The sequence below is a fragment of the Antechinus flavipes genome, chromosome 2 (genome assembly GCF_016432865.1).
Source record: "Antechinus flavipes isolate AdamAnt ecotype Samford, QLD, Australia chromosome 2, AdamAnt_v2, whole genome shotgun sequence".
Taxonomy (NCBI): domain Eukaryota; kingdom Metazoa; phylum Chordata; class Mammalia; order Dasyuromorphia; family Dasyuridae; genus Antechinus; species Antechinus flavipes.
In genome coordinates, this window is record NC_067399.1 from 530,418,883 (window position 1) to 530,442,353 (window position 23,471).

At 35.1% G+C, this 23,471-nt stretch overlaps 1 protein-coding gene across 1 annotated transcript in view; it reads right to left on the minus strand.

Moving 5' to 3' along the window:
* Positions 1-23,471, minus strand: part of ALDH1A2 (aldehyde dehydrogenase 1 family member A2) — a 116,612-nt gene that overhangs the window by 13,960 nt on the left and 79,181 nt on the right. The window contains exons 9-11 of the mRNA XM_051980728.1: positions 5,340-5,442; positions 2,963-3,147; positions 127-291 (exon numbers count right to left, since the gene is read on the minus strand). Coding sequence (XP_051836688.1) covers positions 127-291; positions 2,963-3,147; positions 5,340-5,442 — 453 coding nt within the window. The remainder of the gene's footprint in view (positions 1-126; positions 292-2,962; positions 3,148-5,339; positions 5,443-23,471) is intronic.

The window sequence follows — 23,471 nt, forward strand, 5'->3', positions numbered from 1 at the left end:
ATTTGTATTGCCTAAATTATTTAAAAAATAAATCCAGAAAATACAATTTCTCAGACTTTCTGCTAAAGAACTCTAGAATGCAATCTGAGGGAAATCTGTGACTCTTTTAATTGAGATATTTGGTACCTCTTCCTTGGCAATCCGCATATCATCGGTAACATTGGAAAACACAGTGGGCTCAATGAAAAAGCCCTTTCGGCCTAATCCTTTGCCACCACATTCCAGCTTGGCCCCTTCAGCCACACCACTCTGGATGAGCTCAAGGATCTTGTTATACTGTTTCTTGTCGATCTAGAAAAAGAAATTACCTTGTCAACATAAACAAGAAAGTCTGCTGTGAAGATGGGAATGAATAAATTAATGTGGTATCAATTAATTGACATGCATTAAGCATCTTCTGTGTGCTAAATATGATGCTGGATTCTAAAGATACAAAGATAGAAATGAATCAGTTCTTACCCTCAAAGAGCTTATATTCTATTAAGGAAATATGTGTGCATGTATATATAAAGATATAGATGCATGTATATATACACATATATGTGCATTAATATACACACATGCATACATGTGCATATATATCTATATGTCTGTGTGTGTATAAATGCACATGTTCATGTGCATGTGTGTGTATGTGTCTGTGGGTATGTAAGGATAAACAGGCAGTGCAGACTTGAAATGTTCTCAGTGTTTTTATCCCCAAGAAAATATAATAGAAGATAGGTTATCATTTATATTGTAATATATGTTAATGAGTTCTCATAAATTCTATGTTTTCAATATTTCTTTTTCTGGAAGGAATGAAACTGGGAAAAATAAAAAGCTGCCTTTTACCTGATATATACTATCTGGTACATTGAATAAATTCCCTAGAAAAGACCTTGTTTATCCCTTTTGGAAGACCCTTCACAAGTTAAACATGTTTTATTTAAGAGTTCATACTTAATTCTCAGGTAGAAGAAGAATAATAGAGAAAAAAGCCTCAAACCCCCTATTTAGGACTCAAGTCTCCCCAGAAAGGGAACTTGGTCCATTTAGGCCTAAAACTAGGACCCTTTTGAGGAAGCAGGGTTAAGGGCTGTAATATAAGCAAAATAAGTATAATCAAAATAAATACAAAGATTTTTTTGTTTTGTTTTAGGAGAAAGGGTGAAATACTACTAGAGACTAGAGGATCCAGAAAGGCATCCTATGGAAAGTTCCTTCATTTCTACTTTTTAAAGTTCCTGGCTTTATTGCTAGGGACTGAGGGATTATATGGTCCTGAAAATACTAGCCACCAGAAACATCCCTTATAATCATAGACATGTCTCTAAATAGAAGGAATATTGTTGGGCTGAAAGGTGGCTAATTCACTCACTTAGGGTATGTACATGAAGAATAAGAAATCAAAATTAAATTAATCATGTGGAAAGCACACTGCTCATTAAAGTAGCCAAAGACTTATAAAATGCTTTATAAATTCAAAAGTGCTATTTAATTATGCGCTATTATTATTGTTGTAGTTATTAAAGTATGCTTGTTTTGTGTTTATGAAGAGGGCTTTTGGGGGATAGTATGCTTTTAAATTGTAAGTTTTTATTGAAAAGCAAATATACACCTTGGAGAGGGCATGTTTTCTTTAAGTCTCTAGGATACCTAAAGGGGAAAGTATGAAATGTTCAGTTTTAAAGGCTAGTCAATAATCAGCATAGTCAGTTTGAAGCTGATTCTTATAAGATGACAGATCATTTCTCTTAACAGTTCAGATAAAAGCCTTCTTTCACTTGAGTTTCTTTCACATTTTTTTTCTTTTTTGTTTGTGTTTGAATTGCCCTGATAAATGCCTGAATCTTCATTTCTTTTTGGCAAGAAAGGCATAGTGTAGGTGAATCATATCCACCCAAACCTAAAAAGATATCAGTTCTCATTAGAAGTTTTCATGGGAAAACTGGTTTATATGTTCTCATAATATTTCTTGGTCTTCCATAAACCAAAACTCCATTGGGCAAAATGTACCAAAGCAGCACAAGAGAGTTCACGTCAAAGTATGTGACTATATTGCCTAAAAGGAACATTTCTCTTTTCTCTACCTTCCTATCTCCATCCTTTGAAGGTACCATTTTAGATGGGAAATATCAGATAGGAATGTTGAAGAGCTCAATGGAAGAGCCAGGTTTGAGTCTCACCTCTGATACTGGCTGGCTTTGTGACTCTGGACAACTCTCTACAAGTTGCAGAGAATGTATTGACTTTTAATGGTAGAAAGTATTTTCCTTATCAGCAGAATCTAAAGTTCAGTCCCTAAACTTATCCCTTGGTATGAAATGTTATCATCATTCTTTGTATTATAGGAGACCTGAATACCTACCAACACATACCAACCAAGACTGATTTAACATTTACTTTCTGTAGGGCTATATAGAAAGAACCTCAGCAATCAGACAATATTTAGGCTGGAGTGAACTATATGCTTAGAGAACCACTTTATTCCTACATGGGATAGAATGAATTCTCCCAACCCAGTATAAATCTGCTAAGAATTATCCCCAAAGATCAAGAATTTTGAACACCTAGTAACTCATTCTTCTTTGTTAGATACTGGGCCAATTGCTCTTGTAGGACTAAGTAATACTTCAATTCTTAACAGGTCCTCAGTGCTCTTGAGCAATTCCTAACTCTCATCTAAATGGTTGAAGGAGACAAATAAAAGGAATGGTGCTCTTTTTTTTTTTTTTTCAGAAGCAAAAAACAGTGTTGAAAAAATTGCTAGAAATGAAAGATTATGCAAAAGCTAATTTGAAAGGGAAAGATCCCTTCATAGCTGAATGTCTAGTCATATGCACAAAAACAAACAAAATTCTTTGTATGTCCCTAGGGAGGGAGGAAGAAAAAAAAAAGATCTGTGCCTACCCCACCCTCCACTTAGAATCTACAAAGGCTCTGTGAAGGTACCTAAATAAAGAAATGAAAAACTTCTTACCTGAGGGCCTTGTTCAGTGGTCGGGTCAAAAGGACTCCCAACTATTCGCCTCTTGGCACGTTCCACACTTCTTCGAACAAACTCCTCATAGATGGATTCTTCCACAAAAATGCGGGATCCCGCTGTACAGCACTGACCTTGGTTGAAGAATACACCCTGATGGGCTTGCTCCACAGCATAGTCCACTGCAAGATGAAAGCCACCATTTTTTCTTATTGCTCTCACCATTTCACGAGGGAAGTCAACACCTGTGTCTTATCCTCAAAGCACCTGATCCAATATTATACATGATAAAAATGGGTAGGAAAGGCAACTGAGGTGAGATGTTGATGGAATTGCTCTTTGGTGCCCCAGTGACATGAGGGAGTAGCTTTTATATTTTTAACAGGAAGAGGAAAGAAAATATGCCTTTTACTTTATCCTTTTTTTCTTCCTTATGTCTTTGCTGCTAAAGGAATAATGTTATCAAAATTTCTATTAAATGGATGATATCTGATAGATGGAATAATTAAAACAGAAGGTGAACTTTTAGTTAGTTAAAGGATAAACTGGTAGGTTGAACAACTGAATTTTTTGATGAAATGAAGTAGGCAAAGATATGCTAAGTGCTTATATGTGTCTTAAACTGATTAAAAGAAACAGCCCATTTTAATGGAGAGGGCTGAAGTTAACATCAGAAAAACTGGCTTAAATCCTGCCCTTAGACATTTATTAGTCATATGAACCTGGGAAAGTCAATTAATCTTACTGAGTCTGTTTCATCATCTGGGGGAAATGGGAGGGTTGGAAGTGATGGCCTTCAAGGTCCCTTCCAGCCAATGGAATGCTGGTAAATGTATAACAATTATTTCTCTAGTGGGGGGAAATGCATGTGCAACACTTTTAAATACAATCTGCATTAACATTTTCTTCTTCACTTTCTTAAATCTAAATGAACCTCACAATAAATCCATTTGTAATTTGTAGCATTTGTCTATTTCTAGGGTATTAATATTCACACTGCAAATATAACACTTGATTCTCACAAGCCAATTTGAATGATCTCTATTATACCTCAGCTTCTAGCTTTAAATCTATGATCCTATGACCATATCAATAATAAAATCAACAATTCACTGGTAAAACTGAACATAAAAAAATGAGGCTGCCACGTGAAAAAGGTTTTCTATTGGACAGAACTAGGAACAATTAGAAGTTGAAAAAAGGCAGATTTTGATTTTGAAATAAATGAAAAATTTCTCCTCACAATTAGGATTGTCTAAAATTAGAATGAGCTGCCTTGGGAGTAATGGAACATCTCATCACTATCAAGGAAAGGCTGAGTGACAACTTGTTGAGGATTCTATCAAGGGATTCTTAATCTGATACAGGTTAGAATACATGGTGTATATTCACAAAGATGAAACAGGGAGTCTCCTTTCCTGGAAAAGCTTAGAAAATGAAGTAGGGCCCTCAGTGACATAGGATGGTTTAAATGCCTTACAGTTCAGAGGCAAAGGGATTCTCTTGATCATTGTTCAGAGTTACTATGAGAGTGAGTTGCAGAGAATGCCTCAAGCATAGGCTATAAGTATATTTTTCTACTTAAATCTATTCTTTTCCCTCAAATCATATTGTATTGTCCTCCAAACCACTTATCTGGCTTCCTAAATGATTCTTCTGCCTCTGGTATACTAGTGACATCAGGGAGTAGCTTTTATATTTTTAATAGGAAGAGGAAAGAAAATATGCCCTTCACTTTATCCTTTTTTATTCCTCTTTAGATGGGGAGTCCCTTGAGGACAAAATATTATTTGCCTCTTTTTATATCCTCAGCGCTTCACACAGTGAGTGGTACATAGTAGATGCTCAGTATCTGTTTACTGATTGACTGGCTGACCTTCAATAATCTATCCCCAATAGAATCATAGTTTTAGAGCCTCTTGGCTTCATTCAAATTTCAATTCAAATCCCACCTTCTGCAAAAAAGTATTCTAATTTTCTCACTTGCTCTCTTCCTAAACTGACAGTGCCTAACTCTGGAGATTTTTTCTCATCTATAATATATACATGTTGTATGTACATCTTATATGCACATGATGTGACTCCCTCATTAAAAATATGAGCTCCTTGTTCAAGATAGAAAGATAGGCAAAAAGGAAGGGAAGGGTGAGGAAAAGAGAAAAGGAGAAGAGAGGGGAGGAGAAGAGAGGGGAGGGGATGGGAGGGGAGGAGAGGAGAGAAGAGGAGAGGAGAGGAGAGGAGAGGAGAGGAGAGGAGAGGAGAGGAGAGGAGAGGAGAGGAGAGGAGAGGAGAGGAGAGGAGAGGAGAGGAGAGGAGAGGAGAGAGCCTATGTGAAAATGTCCTGGGAAATGTTTAAGATCTGCAGATGACTTACAATCAGCATCTGCAAAAATAATATTGGGACTCTTCCCTCCGAGCTCCAGAGTAACTCTCTTCAAATTACTCCTTCCAGCTGCTTCTTGGATCAGTTTTCCAACCTAAAACAAAAGGAAACGGAGAAAGATTTTACATACACTATCATTGAGAATTAGCAGCTACAGCCTGCTATGGACAGCCATAGGCTGTCATAGTAAATAACTGTGTATTGAAGATTTATTGTTGGAATAACACAGAAATAGCTCACAGGGCCTTGCACAGAAGATGACAGTGGACAAGATACTAAACTTGTCAATGAAGAATGTGCTTTAAGATCCACAGAAATATATTGAAGAGTTGTTTTACTATCGTAGCTAGAATGAACAGGAAAAAGAGAAGAGGGGAGGGGATTCTAATCTAGTACCTTCAGCACTGAGTGATCTTTTCTCCAAGAAACTGGCAGGCACATCAAGACCCAAATTAGCACAATGAGATTTCTAAACTTGGATCATGGCCTTGGTATTCAGATTCTGGCCTTTAAAGAAAGCCAAACTGTTCTCTATTTTTTATATCAAAAAGCAACTACATGTACAACTATGGATGGATATAAAACATATTATTCAAGTGTTTTCTTAAAAAAAATATCAGGTATTGCAATAAACTAATGAATAAACTATATATAGAGTAAGGAGCTATATTTCATATAGCTTATATTTTTGCCGTGAAATTAAAATGGGCAATCCTAGACCCAGAGAAGAAATGAAAAAATAAACTTCTCCTTTCCTTGAGGATTGAGGACAGGAGAATAGTATGGTGTGTAATGTTACATAAATAGACATAAGGTCTTCAAGAAAGTTTTTTGATCCTCTCCTTGATGGTGCTCTCATAAGACATTCACTTCAAGAATATTTACTTGCTATTCTCCAAGCATGGAATGCTCTTCCTCTTTACCTTGTTCTCCTGGCTTCTCTGCTTTCTTCTTCTCCAAGTTAAAATCCCACCTTCTTTAAAATCCCACTTTCCTCAATCTTTTTTAATGCTAATGTCTTTCCTCTGAAATTACCTCCAATATATCATATCGATAAAAAGATATCTTCTTCTCCATTGTTATTTGCATGTTGTCTCTCTCATTTGACCATAAGCCTCATGAGAGCAAGAACTGTTGTTTTTTTTTTTTTTTGCCTTTCTTTTTATTCTCAATATTTGGCAGGGTATCTGGCATATAATAAGCAATTAATAAATGCTTATTGACTGATCATTACAAGGAATGGCTACTGGTGGGGAGGAGAGAGGGAAAGGAGGTATGATTTGAAATGACTGAACATAAAAATAAAAGACATCCACAATACAATTTTTTAAGGCTAAGTATTATGATGTGATTCCTATAATATAATTTTAGAACTGGAAAGTGGTCAATATAGTTCCTTACTCCATGTAGGACTCCTTAACAGTATGCCAGACAGCTACGGGGCTATTTTTAATATTAAATTATAGTCCTATATTACTTATCCAGAATCTGACCCAAGTAACCAGAATTGGCTTTGAAAGAGAGTTGGTTGAAAGCGTATCATAAATTTCATATAAAACGAATAAGGGCTGTGCTTGGTTAGGTTGGTGACCAAAAGACTAGAGAAATGGAGCATTTAAGATACTGGGAAGCAGAAGATGGGAGAATTAAGAAAGAATGAAAGCATCAAGGAATGGTTTGTGATGGAGACTTCAGGAAAAGGGAGGCAAATGGACAGAGCAACAGTGAGAAATGGTGTAAAGGTACTAAGGCAAACTGAGGCAGTATGTCAATTAGCATTTATTAAGCATCTAGTGTGTGATGAGCATTGTGCTAAAACTGGGGATTCAGAGAAAGGCAAAAAGAAGTTCCTGCCCTCAAGGAGCTGCCCATCTAATAGGGGGAGACGACATGCAACCAATGTACGTAAAGGATAAATTGATAGTGTCTGAAGGGAAAGATCACTGGCTTTTCATCCAGAGGATTTGGGTTCTGCTGCTTACTTTACTATTTGCTATCTTAAGTAAAATAATACATGCAAAATGTTTTATAAATTTGACACTGTATAAATAGCAATTGTTATTACTTATGTAAACTTGAAGTAGTTGCTTAGTTTCTATGACTTTAGTTTCATTATATAAAATGAGGAGTTTGGAAATAATCTCCTTATCAGATCTAAATCCTATGATGCTGTGTGAGGTACTAGACAAGGGCAGAGAAGAAAAGCTGTAACATATCAGGTATGCAATCTATTATACAGTGTATTGTCTTATAAATTACAGTTTCATATCAATTAGTCAACAAGTATTTATATGCCTAGAACTGATACAAGAAAGCTTCTAAAATAGTAGTGTGGGGCTAGGAGGGAGGGAAGGAAGAAGAGAAAGAAGAGAAGGTAAAGAAGGAAGAGAAAAAGAAGAGGAAGAATAAGAAGTAGTAGTACTAAAATTAAAAGACAAATGACAGCACATCTTAAAGAGGTAAAGGAGAAAAAAATATGATGCTATAGAACCATGTTGCCTTGTCTACATTGTATGCCATTAAGACTCAGAATTTTTATTACTCCTGATCCAAGTAAAACTGTCAAATAATAATTATTTTGAATATGGCTAAATCAATAAATCTATCAACAAAAGTAAAATAAGAGCCACTAGAATGCAGGCATTGTCCTGGGCTCTAGGAATACAAAGACAAAAAAAAATGACAGTTTCTGTCTACAAGGCAGAAAGCAAAATATTGTATTGGGGGAGAGGTGAAGTATCTATAAAATGTATATAAATACAATCCAAACTGAGCAGCCATTAAGTACCTAGAATTGTGCTAAATGTTATGAAAAGACAAAAGGTGCTTGCAATCTTAAGGAAACAAGATTTAGAAATATGAAATAATTGAAAAAGAAAACAATACTATGCATAATAAGGTGCCAACAGGTGTGTGGTAAAGTTCCAAAGTATCATAAGAGGCTAAGAAGGGATGGTGTGCCCCATCTCTCGTCCAATGCTCTCTGAAAAGGCAAAAGATTCTTTTCAGTAAATGCAGTTTTCTTTAGGATGGCTTTCAGAGTTTTAAGTGCACTTCAGCACGCGCAAGACATGTAATCATAAAGGTAAAAGATAATCATGGGCTATGAAAGCTTTCTTTCTCAATAGTATTTTATTTTTCCAAATACATGTAAAGATAGTTTCCACATTCATTTTTATAAGATTTTGTTTTCTAAATTTTTTCTTCCTCCTCCCCAAGAAAACAAGCAATTTGACATAGGTTAAAAATATGCATGCCAAATATGGAAATATATTTGTCTTATTGTGCAAGAAAAATCAGACCAAAAGATAAAAATACTGTGCTGTTCACAGTATATGTGTATGTGTGTGTATACATACACACATATATGTTATGTGTGTGTGTTTTATTTCTTCCTCTCTGCCAAGATTACCTTATTAATGTAACTTATGGACCAGAATATTATTCAGAAAATGAAAAGTGGTCCTGAAGTCTTCAAGTAAGTCTTTTTACATGATATCTTAAGATATAGTGCTTATGTCAGAAATCCTTCTAAAAGTAAAATACTAAGAAAGGGTTGGGGGACAAGGTGTGAAGAGCAGTCTGTCTCAGTTGTTATTTTTGCTGATACCCTTAGTTGGCAACTTAGCTTCTTCAAGTTCTCTCAGTTCTAAGAAGCTAGAGATTATCAGTTTTTGCTTCCCATTTTTCACTTTCAAAAAGTCAGAAATTAATAATTCTTAGGAGTGAAAATTTCCAAATCCTTCTGGAATACTTCTCACTGAATGATTTCCAAATAATCAGAAAAATAAAACTACTTAAGGAAGGACAAGGAAAAGCCCTTTGCCTCACAATATGATGTCAGAAACTTATTAACACCGAATTATATTACAGCTTTCATTAAATGTGTTTATTAAGGCTGGTTTTGAGACTGAGGAATTATTAAGCTTAGTAAAAATGATTGCTGTAAAAGAGAAAAAACTCAGTAAGCTAAATAGTACAATAGAGACAATGCCAAGTATGAAGTCAGAAAGATTCATCTTCTATGGGTTCAAATTTGGCCTTAGATACTTTCTAGCTGTGTGACCCTAGAAAAGTCACCTAACCCAGTCTGCCTCAGTTTCTTCATCTGAAAAATGAACTGGAGGAGGAAATGAGAAACCACTCCAGTATCTCTGCCAAGAAAACCCCAAATAGGGTCATAAAGCATCAAACATGACTGAATAACAACAATACTCAAGGTGAGAGATAATATCCTTTAGTGAAAATAGGTTTGGCCTTGAATTAGGAAGATCCTGATTTCAAATCCTACCCCGGAAACATAACAGTTAGGTAACTATCCACAAGTCATTTAACTACTCAGTGCTACAGGGCATTTCCTTAAGACTCCTTTACAGAAAATCAATTGAACTGATTTGGTACAGAGAGTTTTTACCACAGAAGTTTCTTATACTGATGAAATCATTAGGTTCAAATTAAAAATGTTTAAATATGCAAGGCAGCAATTAACAAGTATATAAAAATAGCTGTGATGGGGATCCTGCCTTCAAGAACCTTAAAACTTAAAAGTTGATAGGGAAAATACATATATTTTCTCAAAATACTTGAGAAAAGTACAAAGGACTATGAAAAATTTTTGTATCAGAATAATAATTTTAATGATGATAATGATAACAACTGGGATTTTATTATGTACAAAGCACTATGCTAAGACCTTACAATCATTATCTCATTTGATCCTCATAACAATTTGTAGGTGCTATAATTATCTTCATTTTACAGATGAGGAAACTGTGGTAATCAGGACTTAAGTGACTTTCTCAGGGTAGCAATTATAGAAAATGTCTGAGAACTATTTGCCTACAAGTACCAATCAAATTGCACAATTCACTGTCAGTCAAGATAACATTTCTAAGGTTAGAAAGGACTTAAGTGGTATCTAATACAAGCAGTTCATTTTACAGATCAGGAAATTATAGACCCAAAGAGGTTAAAACTTGCTTAAATTACATTGGTAATGATAATCAGAGGAAGGATTTGAAAATAGGTTCTCTGATTCCAGCGGCAGTTTCCTGTTCCCTTCAAACTCCCAGCCCTTGCAATACTTTATCTCTTCAACAAATTCTTGGGTTGTTTGTTTTTTGAATGCAAAGGAAAGATGTAAGCACAACACTATGAAAATTTTGAGGAAGAAGAAATCACTTTTAGCTCAATGAAGTCAAGAAAGATGTCATGGAGGAAGTGGCAACTGGGACATCTTCCTTCACAAAGACAGGAGGTCCACAAGTGTTTGTCATTGAACACTTTTTTCAAGTATTTGAAAAATACTTCATTTTTTCAGTATTGTTATCAATTGCATTGATTTTTCACCTTTTCTAAAATAAATGTGCTGATTAATCCCAAACTTTTTCTAAAATAAATGATTGATTTATTAATTAATTATTATTTGATTAATTAATTAATTCCAAACCATTTGGGATTTTCTATCAAAGATAGTGAAGTGGTTTGCCATTTCCTTCTCCAGCTCCTATTACAGAGGAGTAAACAAGGCAAACATGGTTAAGTAACTTGATCAACACCCAGCCAGATTTAGAGTCAGGAAGATGAGTCTTCCTGACTCTAAGCAATTGTACCATGGAACTATCTGAAAAACAAATACAATTTGTTATATGGGATGGTTACATGAAAGGGGAAGAGGGAAAACCATAAGATAATAATTCTGGAATAAGAAAGGGAGAAGGTATCCTTGTGCCTTGAAAGAAAGAGAGTGGAGGTAACTGGAATAAATTTCAGGATAGCTATAAGTAAAGGTCTAATAGGTTAATAACAGAAAATTCTCACCTCTGGACATCAGAGATTAATGGGGACACTCCAGTTCACTAGTCAGATTTTTCCTCCCCTAAACAGTGCTCCCCTTATCTCTTCTCTCTCACTTCAAACTCTTTTAAAAGTCAATACTGTTGCCCAGAAGGGGCCTCCAGACAAGGAAGATTTAAATGGGCATGTGTGCCAAGAGAAAGGAGGATATGCATAAATGGGGGAGAAGGGGAAATCTAGACCTTCTGTTTTGCAGCTGCAGAATAATCTGGTAAGAGATTATATTGGATGAAGGCTATGACACTCACTAAAAGGAGGAAAGACACAAAAGGCCAATTAGGAGACATCAAGGGCTCGATTCCATGCCAGCTGGGAGAGGGAGTCAGAGATAGCCCTATCAGCTGTGAGTGCTGGTCCTTCTGAGAAGCTTCAGTCCCAGGCTCTCTCTGTGTGCTGAGAAGGTCAGAGTTGTGAAGTGATTTTATGGTTCAGCTAGAAAAGCCAAGTCTATTCTCAAACACCTTTCTTTGGCCTTCAAGGAACCTGACTGCACTTCACATCCTGTCCAGTCCTTTACCCCAGATGCTATCTTGCCATCATTCAATCAATCAACAAGAATTATTAGGCACCTATTGTATGCTTGTCACTAGGATAGTTGATGGGAATTCAAGTGAAAAGAAAAGCATACTCCTATTCACATGGAGCTTTCATTCTAATGGGGAGAAAAATGCAGCTATGTGTGAGTGTGCATACACACATATATACCTACACACACACACACACACACATATGTGTATGTATTTGTTTAGTTACAAAATAAAAATATATTTGTATTTATCCACTTTAAATTTTTGTTATATATACACATACAGCAAAAATATAAAGTGAATAAATATACACATATGTATATACATATATGACTACATATGATGCTATATATACACACATATGTAGCAAAAATATAAAGTAAATAAATACTAATATAGCTGGAAAAATCTATATGAACTATAGAGTGAAGAAAGCAGGTCCAAATATATGTGTTGGTGCAAGTGCACACTAACACACACAGAGTAGTGTGAATGGAAAGAACAATTATACATCAAAAAAATCAAAAGCAAATGTAGCAAAATTATAAAGCTCAACCAGGACTCAAAATGAAGACATGTGAAAAGATTAATCTACCCCTTCATGGAGGTGGGAGGTTCACAGGTATTATACATTGCAAAGGTTTTCAGGTTCTTTGAGATCAGTCTCATTCATTTTTCCCCTCTGTAAAAAATACTATTTATCATATGGAAAAACTCTCTGGGAAGGAAAGAGGGAAGGTATTTGCCATAACTATGATGGTTTAAGAAATAGAAAATATCAATAAAATGTTATTAAAAAGAAAAAATACAAATACATACAAAGTAGTTAACACAAGGAAGTCTGGGAGGGAGAACACTAACAGCTTGGGAGATCAGAATATAGAACGTAAGCTGTATTTTATGCATGAACATCTTTTGACACATATGCCCCTTTTGGGTAGAGCTGCTTGATTTTTTCCTTCCATTATTTGAAAAGTCTTTAGAATGCTGGAAATTCTTTGATAACAAAGATGCAGAAAAAATTCATGAAATATTTGAATTTAAAATGTCCCCAAAATGCTTGTTGTCACTCCTGATCCTACTGGTGTTAAAGAGACAGAAGGCTCCATAAGATGGGGATATGGCAGGAGAGGATGCCAGAACTGATGGATGGCAGGGCAGTGGCATAGACTGAACATGGAATGTGGTGTGTGAGGAACAGAAAGAAGAGCCCCGTTTGGCTGGATCAAAGACAACCACCTACCCTGCCCCACGCTCAGCCTACCCCTTCTTCTTATGGTTCTGGGGAATTTAAATCATTACTTCTAGAAAGGGATCATCAACTAAAACTAGCCTCACTGTCCTAGTTATTTTATAATACACTTCCCCTGGCTTCCCTAGCTGCCACTTTCCCCTATTAGAACATAAGTAAAAGGAATACTTGAACTTAAACAGTGCACAAAATAAGTAGTAAGGCAGGAACTATTTTGCTTATCTTAACAAAGCTTCTTAAATTGTGGGTCAGGACATAACTCAATGTGGGAATCATGAAGAATTTGACAACAGTAAAAGGTGTCAAATATTCCACCAAGATTTAATATTTTATGTAAAAATAAACAAGCACATTCATCTCATTGGTATGCAAATTTGCTTCCATCTTTAACAAATGATAAAATTATATGTATAACATAGAATTGTTTTAAAATAAAGTTCTTTGTGATTTATTATCAGCAAATGTTTGATTTGTATACCTATTTTATATGCCTATATACCTAGGATCATGTAAAAAATTCTTGGAAAAAAAGAGAATGCAAGTGGAAAAATTTTAAGCCCTGATCTATTGTATTTCCAACACTTAACACAATGGTTAGCACCTACTAAGTAAGAATCTTTTTATTCATTACAGACCAATGCCTCCCTTCAAAGTGACTTTAAAAAATGATCAGGAGCATAATCCGTCATTGATGTCAAATGATTTTATATAGACGAACATCTGAGGAAGCTAGGTGGTACAATGTATACAGTGATGGACTGGGAGTCAAGAAGACATAAATTCAAATCCTGATTTAGGTATTTAAATAACTGTATAATTCTGGGTAAGTCACTTCTTTTATATCTGCCTCACTTCCCTCACCTGTGAATTGAGGATAATAATAGCACCTACATCCCAGAAATGTTGTGAAGATAATATGACATCATATTTGTAAAGCATTTTACAAACCATATAACACTATGTAAATACTAGTTGTTGTTATTACCTACACCTGAAAATCTTGTAATAATATCAAACTCAACATTATTCAATAGTGAACTCATTCATATTCCAGTCAGCCCTGATAATCTGCCTTTCTTCCCAGCATACATAATATCAAAGATTTAAAACTAGGAGAAACTTTCAAACCACTGAGATGAAGCCTTTCATTATTATAAGAAAGGAGTTATTATTATAATTATATTACATATAATTATTATTATATTATAAAAGGAAATTGATGACCAAATTGGTCAAAGTAAATATAAATATCATATAGATGTTAATTTATAGTTTTTTCTAAGTCAATTTGTTGCTTTGCAGGGATTCATTTCTATTTGAGTTAGAAACCCCAGGCTACATACTCCTTCCAGTCACCAAGGCTTAAAATCTTCAGTTAGAATTTAATTTGTCTTTGAATCTTTGAATCTTTTGAGTTCTTTCACCTGCCAGATCCAATTAGCTTTTGAGTCTAAGATATTTCTAAAATATCTTTCACATCTGTCTCTTTCTCTACACTCCTTCCTTTCTTCCTATTTGGACTTTTATAGCAATCTCCTAACTGTTCTCTGTTTTCAATCTCTCCCCTCTTTTATATGTCTATCAAATATACTTCAAAAATAATCTTGCCAAGGCAATGTCTAATCTTGTTATAACAATGCACAAAAACATTCAGAAGCTTTCTACTGTTTCTAAAAAAAAAAAATAAAGCTCTGTTTGTCAAATTAAGGCCTTCTTTCTGTAGTATGGCTCCAACTTGTCATTACAGCCTTAGTTTACAGTATTCCACTTTATACACTTTATTTTGCAGGCAAATTAGACTGTTGAGTGCTTGAGGAGCAGTCATGAAATTGGACTAGAAAGATAAGTTGGAGCCAAAATTTGAAGAGCTTTAAATCCCAAACAGAGGCATTTGTATTTCATAAGAGAGCCAAGAGAGAGACATTAAACCTTATTGAGTCCCTAGGAAGTGATGAAGTCAAATCTGCATTTAAGAAATATCATTTTGGCAGCTGTTTGGAAGATGGATTGGAGACAAACTAGATACAGAGACACCAAGCAGGAAACTGTGGGAGAAGTAATGAAGGCCTAAATTTGAGTGATTGTGACTTGAATAAAAAAAAAGGGGGGGGGAGGATAGTTGGGAGGATGTTTTAAGAGGCAGAACAGACAAAACTTGTTAATTGATTGGATGAGGCAAAGGGAAGAATTTATAAAACACCTACAATGTACCAGGAATTCAAATCTGTTCTCAGATAGTCACTTAACTATTTGCCTCAGTTTTCCTCATCTGTAAAATGAGCTGAAAGAGAAAAATAGCAAATCATTTCGATATTTTGGCCAAGACAACCCAAAAGAGGGTTACAGAGAATCAGAAATGACTGAAACAGCTCAACAATTTAAAAAATGAGTCAGGAATTGTGATAAGTACTTTACAGATACTGCCTCATCTGATCCTCACAGGATAATAGCCCTGAGAGGTGGTTGCTATTTTGTTCTTCATTTTACAGTGGGAAACTGAAGCAGGCAGAGGTTAAGTGATTTGTCCAAGATCATATAGGCAATAAGTGTCTGAGGTAATATTTAAGTTCAGTTCTTCCCTCTTCCAGGCCCACTGTAGTACTCAGCTGCTTTATGAGAATGAATGAGAAAAAAAAATAAAATAAGCCTTCTAAGTAAGCTATAACATTCTGGCATGTAAAAATAAAATTTTATTTTGTTATTTTAAAAATACATATTATTTATTTCCTAATATATAATATATTACATAATATATAATATTTTTATTACTATATTTTGTCTTAAGTCTTAAGAAAACCAGATGCTAGAGGGGGAAAAGAGTCTAGAATAGTGCATTGTATATAGTAGATATTTAAGAAATATTTACTGTTGATTATGTTAATTTTAAATTTCTCTTTCAATTTCTGCCTGGCATTCATTTAGGTCACTGTTTGATTTCCATATAAACTGATTTATTTTAGGCATTAGGAATATAGGCCAGGCCTTATTTGTGACTGTAATAGCTATGCAAAAAGCTTGCTCAGCCTCCTGTTAATCAGAGAATGGAGAGCAATACCAAAGAAAAATTTTTCCTGGCTCAGTGTTCTGCCAGACTTTCCTTGGAAGCTGACTTTTTAGTAAATATTATGGGGGTAAATTTCTAGGTGAATAATGCAATTGTTTTTAAAAAGCTGTATGGAAATATAAAAACAGGCTTACATCTATTTATATCCTAGAACTCAGTGATCCTACTACCATAAATGTAACTTAAGGATGATATTAAAGGGGAGAAGGGGAGGAGAAAAGAAGACCTATCAGCACAAAAATATTCCTAGTTATTATAGTCTTTAAAAAAGGAGTATGCCCAATGACTGAACAAATAATAAATATTTTGGAGTTATTGGTTTAAAATATAAAATTCTGTAAAAATATTTATTTAAAAGTTTGTCTATTAATGGTTAACAAGTATAGACTAAAAATATATTTTTAAAAATAACAGCTCATGTGTCTAACTTTGTAAGGCAAATTCTAGCCCCAATCTAAAAGAGTATTATGGATGGGGCAGATCATTATAGTTTGAAGTTGCTCTGGAAAGCCTTGACCAATTCAGGTCATTCCTAGTCTGGATGACATTTTGTAGACTTGTCTAGTTCCAGGAATAGTTTAAGATTCAATACATAATTGAGTAGTTGGAAGAAATGGTGTAGTCTGACTGGCCTTAATGTCCCATTTGGACTAGGACTCAGGATCAGGTCAAGCCCCAAGTTTGTCCTCTGCTTCTTAATATCAGATAAAAAAGATAAGGTACCATGAGCTTAGCCATGGGGTTCCAAGTTTCTAGATCTGAAAGTCAAGACTTTCTTGGGAAAATACAACATCTTCCAAATTTTTTTTCTTCTGGGAATAAAGGAGGAAGGTGAATAGTCCAAGACTCAATTGACCCCAAAGTTTTTTTGTCACCTATCATGCAAGGAGGGAGGAAAGAAATATTCAAAGGGGCTTAATTGAAACCCTAAAGCTTATGATTCATTCAAGGGAAAAGTCATCTTTCAAAACAAATGGAAAAACAACCCAACGGAGAAGAGAAAAGAAAAAAATGCACGCCAGATCAGATGTAAAGCAGCAAATAGTTTTTTAAATTGCCAAAAAGTAAATTGAGTAGTGCTTTGCAAAGGACTTCAAAACTAATGAGATTCTTTTAAAACACCAAAGTGAGGAACCTATCTAGACAATAAGCAGGATCTTTGATGATCCTGTTGTCAAAAATATGATCTGAGGTAAAAGCAAGAGAGAAACAAACTGGGAAGCAGCCCAGTGACATGGAAATAGTGCTAGATTTAAAATCAGGGGACAGAGGTTTGAATCCTATCTCTGCCATTTGTAACCTAGGTAACCTCAGGAAAATCACACACTCTCTCATTTTAATCTATAAAATGAGGGAACTGGGCTGAATAGCATCTAAAGTCCTTCTAGGACCAAACCTAGAACCCTGAAAATTAAATTATAACTTTGTTTTATCAGTCAGTTAATTTATATTTACTATATACCTATTATTTGCCAGGCACTTCTAAATGCTGAGAATACAGGGAAAGACAAAAAAGAAGTTCCTGCTCTCAAAGGGCTCATCATCTGCCAATAACTATATGCCAATATGATACACAGAAAACAAATTAGAGGTAATCTCAGAGAGAATAACATGAGTTAGAGGACTGAAAAGGATCTTTCTAATAAAAGATGGGACTTTAGCTGAGATTTAAAGGAATCTAGGAGGCAGAGAAGAACAGGGACAGAGCTCTGCCAGGGACAACCAATGAATCTAGGCTGAGTGATAGAGGGTCTTAGGTGAAGAACAGGAAGACCCATCAGGCAGGTGAGGACCTAATTTTCTAGCTCTCTTCCTGTATGGGTTATTCCCTGACATTATGGGACTGAAAACTTCCTTATGTTAGAGAATCAAATTATGGATGGACAAGACTACATTGGGGCAAAAATAAATGGATATTTCCCTAGATGGAGAAGTGTTAAAATTGCATATCTCTATCATCATTTTAGGATAGGTCTTCTTTAACTGCTTTTATAAATGAAGAAATAAACAGTGCTATATCTAAACAAATTCTTCTAAGTAGAAGAATTTTTACTTTGGTTAAGCCAATAGGGATAAAATGAAGGAATAAACAACAAGGCCATTTAATGAGTTGTTTGTTTGACTTTTTTTAATGGCAAGATGACTTCCAATGAGGACAATGAACAGACTGTCTTATTTTTCAGTTTCAAAACCATATGATCTCAGGGAGAGATGCCATCCTTCTTCCTTGGAGAATAATATTAGCTCCCTTCCATGAACAGACACTTTTCCTTCCCATCTCAAAAAGAATAAAGGTGTTAACTAAACTTCTGAACTAATTAACTAAATTTCTGAACTCACAATTAGATTCAGGAAAAGATTTTGGGTGTCACTAGAGATAACACAAAAAGACCACAGAAGGAAAAGACTATCAGATATTGAGCATCAAGAAAGAAAATTTTTATTTTTACCATTATAGAGAATTATAGTCTTCTAAAAACCATAGAATGTGAAATTTTTGGAAGCTATACCTATGTATGTATGTGTACAAGTATGTGTGTGTGTGTATATGTATATCTTAGTGTGTATCTCTCTCTCTATACACACACACACACATAGAGATACAGAAATAAATTAAGAGATCTTAAGGTGGGCCAGTGAAAGGTAACTAAACTGTAGAAGTTGTTTTATAAAGAGAGGATAAAAAATATCAGGACTCTTTGGTTTTAAAAGACTAAAGCTAGACAGAGCCTAAGACTATAAAATCATAAATGACATAAAGTAAATGGGTTGATTCAACAAATTTAGCAATAAAATGAGCATTCATTCACCCTTCAGCTCCACTAGATTCAGGGCATTTACTATTTATTTAATGCCTATTAGATAGATATCTAACTTTGTGCAAAAACTTGAGAAAAGAAGTGTTTGGAGGTAAATAAAAACAATGCTGATAACATAATAAATAGTTAAATTTATTGAAGACATCACTCCAAGAGATGTATTCACTCATATTTGTTGTATCCTACTCTCCAGGATCCCATTTGGGGTTTTCTTGGCAAAGATACTGGAGTACTTTGTCATTTCCTTTTCCAGCTCATTTTACAAATGAGGGAACTGAAAGAAAACAGGATTAAGTGCCTTGCCTGGGGTTACACAGTGTCTAGGGTCAAATCTGAATTTAGGAAGTATGAGTCTTAGTGACTTCAGGCCTGATACACTCTCCACTGTGCCACCAAGCTGCCCTAAGAGATATATTATTAAAAAAAAAAATAGAGCCTCAAGGTAGGTTTCATATAAATTCATGGGTGAAAGGGGATAATGATTATATTATTTAAATAAATGAAGATAGTTGAAGGTACATTCTGACTGTTGAAGAAATTATTTACTAAGATTCTAGAAAATTCATCGAGGAGAATACCTGATTTCTTCCAGCAAGATCTTCAGCCTGAGGGAATAAGGCTCTTACCCAATGTGGAACTATCTCTGTCCAAATGCTAGTATTCTCCTTACTCTTGCAGAGCAAAGTGGCCTCTGGCAATGGCCCCACAGCTGCAATGGATTGTGAAAGAAACTGATCTTTTTTAGTCTCCCTCAGTCCCCACACAAAGCTCATTATGAAGGAATAAGTGATAGCGTTCCTATCATGTGGCCTCTTTACTTTGCACTCCCTGCAGAGTCTCTCAGCAGTATCTATACACCCCTAGCAGACGGGGGAGATGAGCTGGGGGCACCCCCACACATAATGGAACTGGGCTGATTCTCAGCAGGAATCTTGGCACTGGCTAACTCTGACTCCCATCCTTGTTTTGAATAGGCAGCAAGATTGATATCAGGAGTATCCCTGGATAAGCCCTCATGTAGCATTACCCTGTATAGTGTAATAGAGAAATCTAGAGAGATGTAATTTGGGCCTTCTCAAAGAAAATAATTTGTTATGTTGAACAATAAAGACTCAGAAAAGCTTTTCATGACTCTTTTATTCAAAGCATCTGTTCATAGAACAACATTCCCAAAACTGATTGCAATATTCTATTTTATTAATTAGCTAATTGCCCAGGTTGGGAGAATGTTCTTTTTCAGAACTTTTCAGCTTTCTTAGAGAAAAAGAAATCACCAGTGGGGATCCAAATGGGAGAGGCTATACTGACTGAAATATAAAGGAACAGATTCACTGGTTGGCCTATGTATTGCAACATATCTTCATTTCTGAGACTTACACAAAAAGAGACTGATGATTAAATCTCCCCTCCCCACACTCTTCTCTCTTTGCTTTCCTCCTTACTTTTCATTTTTTTGTGTTTCTTGGTTTTGACTGTGGCTAGAGATGAGATGTCAAGAATCTTCATAATGGATGGTTCTTGTCATATTGAAATGATCAGGAATAAGTTATTGACCAAGTCAATATGCCTCATTCAATTTCCCACTAGGATATGGCAGAAATAAGACAAGGAAAAATAAATGAATATTAGTTTTAGGGATAATTGAAATCTCAAATCTGTTTTTGGATAACGAGAGATATTGAGATGAATTGGTTGCATAAGAGAGCTTGAGATATACTTAGTTTCTCAAAGAATCATAGACTACTCTATCTGAAGAGACTCTGGGATGCAGACAAGGTTAGCCTGAACCATCTTGACACTAAAGAAGCCTATCTTCAATTATAGTTTTATAGGTTTGAAGATTCTATTCCCTCAATATCCTCATATTATTATCATTGGGATGTTCTCTATATCTTCCAGCCCTTTCCTCCAAGTTCTCTTTTCTATGGAGAGAGAAAACAACTAATCAATAATCTCCTTAAAAATAACTCTATGGACAACAGTTATTAAATCGTCTTTCAACCTTCTCTTTTTTCCCTTTAGTCTGAATAACCCTGTTTTAACCATTCCTTATGTGTTATATTTTTAAAAGTACTTATTCATTTTGCCTCCTTTTCTTTAGACTTTCTCCTAGATACTAAGCCACTAGCCTATAAGTATTGCTCTATTTTTCTCTACAATGCATTATCTAAAGATTTTTGAAAGAACAATTGGGCTCAATGATATGGCTATTCAGAATCCTTCCTTACATGCTTAATCATACCTAGGTTGCAGGATGCTGTTCTAGGTGCCTCAGTGGATAGTGTACTGATCTTGGAATGAGACTCATCTCTATTAATTCAAATCTAGCCTCAGATATTTGTTAACCATGTGACAATAGACAAGTCACTTAACCCTGTTTACCTCAGTTTTCTCACCTATAAAAGTGAGAAGGAAATAGCAAATCAGTATTCTTCTAAGAAACCCCAAATAGGATCACAAAGAATCACAAAGATGAACAACAACAAATTAAATTCTAAGAGCATAGGAATTGGGAGAAGGTAGGTATTTAATAAACACTTATTTGTTGATATTCCTTCTTCCTATTCTAGACCCAAGTTCAAGATTCCAGTTTCCTCATACCAGAAACAAGTAAAATCACTCAAACCAAGAAAACTAAACTCCCACAAATGTGAGCATCTAATAGGGGACTCACTCTTGGTAGCAGACAGCCAGTGCATCCTGAGTCTGACTGCTAAAGAGAGCTTGTGGAGTCTTTTCTAATCCAGCATAATAACAGAGAGATCTAATCCAAAGATCAAAGAACCCTGTTTCCATACTTAGCATAAACTTGATAAAGCAGTATGTAAATTTTTTTGAATATGAATATAAAAACAGAGGAAGAAAAGTAATCTCATAATTCAAAGTCCTTGCCTCCTAAAACCTTACCAACACCAAAGTGGCTATTTCATACTCTAATTCTATGGGATTCACAAATAAACTGAGAAGACATATCTAACATAACATTCTGGAATTAAATACACTTTCCAGTAAAAAGGAACGTGAAGACATCTATAAGCCTGAAATTTCCCCTTGTCTATAAGGAGAAGAAGCTAAACATATAGTACGGCCGACACAACTCATTACTCAGGCAATAGACAAGCTGTCTATATCATGCAATGTGACATTCATCTCACTTAGAAAATGAAAGGAGAACCCCGGCTGAGTAAATTAGAATCAGTGGTAATACAGCTGTTAGGCACAAACATTTGTTTGGCATGAATCAATCTGGACTCTCCTGTAGTGTGCTTTGATGGTCTCTCTACTATCTTGTTGACCAATGATGAGATCATGGTTTGTTAATCTAACTGAATAAAGAAAACACTCCACCAAGCAAAATGCAGGCTGCCTCCTTGAAGTTGTTTATTGACTTTGTGTTTACAGCAGGCCTTTCATAACTATGTATTAAATATTTATTTTCACTGCTTGCACATTTAACTGCATAAAGAGGGAAATGAATCCTATCTTTAATCAGAGTGATTCTGCTTACTTTTTTTTTTTAATGGGGCTAGGGCTTTAAGATGGAAACCAGCCATCACAAATAATGCTTCATTTTTGGTGAGCATTCCAGATACTAGATGTGATATAAAAAAATTATCTTTTCATTTCAGCCATTGATTGGAGCGGTGCAAAATTCAGAATCTAAAGGGCAAATTTATTTTGGAAGACTTCCACAAACAAATAAACAAACAAAAACATACACACAAATATAAGATAGTATAGGGTAGGTAAATGATATAATGGATGGAGTACTAGGTCGAGAGTCAGAAAGACTTGAATTCAAATCCAGCCTCAGACATTTATTAATTGTGTGATCTGACACTAAGCAATTTACTTAACCCTGTTTGCCTTGGTTTAATTATTTGTAAAATGAGCTGAGAAGGAAATGGCAAATCACTATCTTTGCCAAAAAAACAAAAAACAAACAAAAAAAAAAGCACCAAAAAACCAAATGGAGTCACAAAGAATCAAACACGATTGAAATGAGTAAACAACAAATATGGTAGAACATTGGTCTTCTGAAAGAGCAAAGGATAATAAATTCTTCACAGGTTGGCTGCAACTCTATAAAAGGCAGATGTGGGAAATGGTCAACATGTTTTATAAATGTAAAACTTGAGTGAAATTATGGCCCCTTTCTCTGATCCATATTTATTGTCTCCTTCATGACATGGATAAGGAATAGTTAGCTCTTCTGCTCATCTTCTACATGCAAATTTTTGCTTCTGGATAGCTTATTCTCTACTACCAATGGCAATACAAATCTGGGGCAAACCACAGAAGCCTTGAAATAGGTGGGGCATCAAGTGAATTTATACATTTTAGATGGAAGAAAACAATGAATTTGGAATCCAACATCAGAAACATTTAGTCAAAGACTTGTCCTAGTTCCTAAATAAGCCATTTCAATGCCAAGACCTTTTTCATCAATAAAACAAAGATAATTGTTTCATAGGGAACAAGGAGGGGTGGGGGGTGGGAATCATCATTAAGGAAAAACTTTTATGAATAAAAACATATACATTAAAATTCAGGTGCTTCCTATAAAAGTCAACACTTTAAAAATTGTCCTATACAAAGTCAACT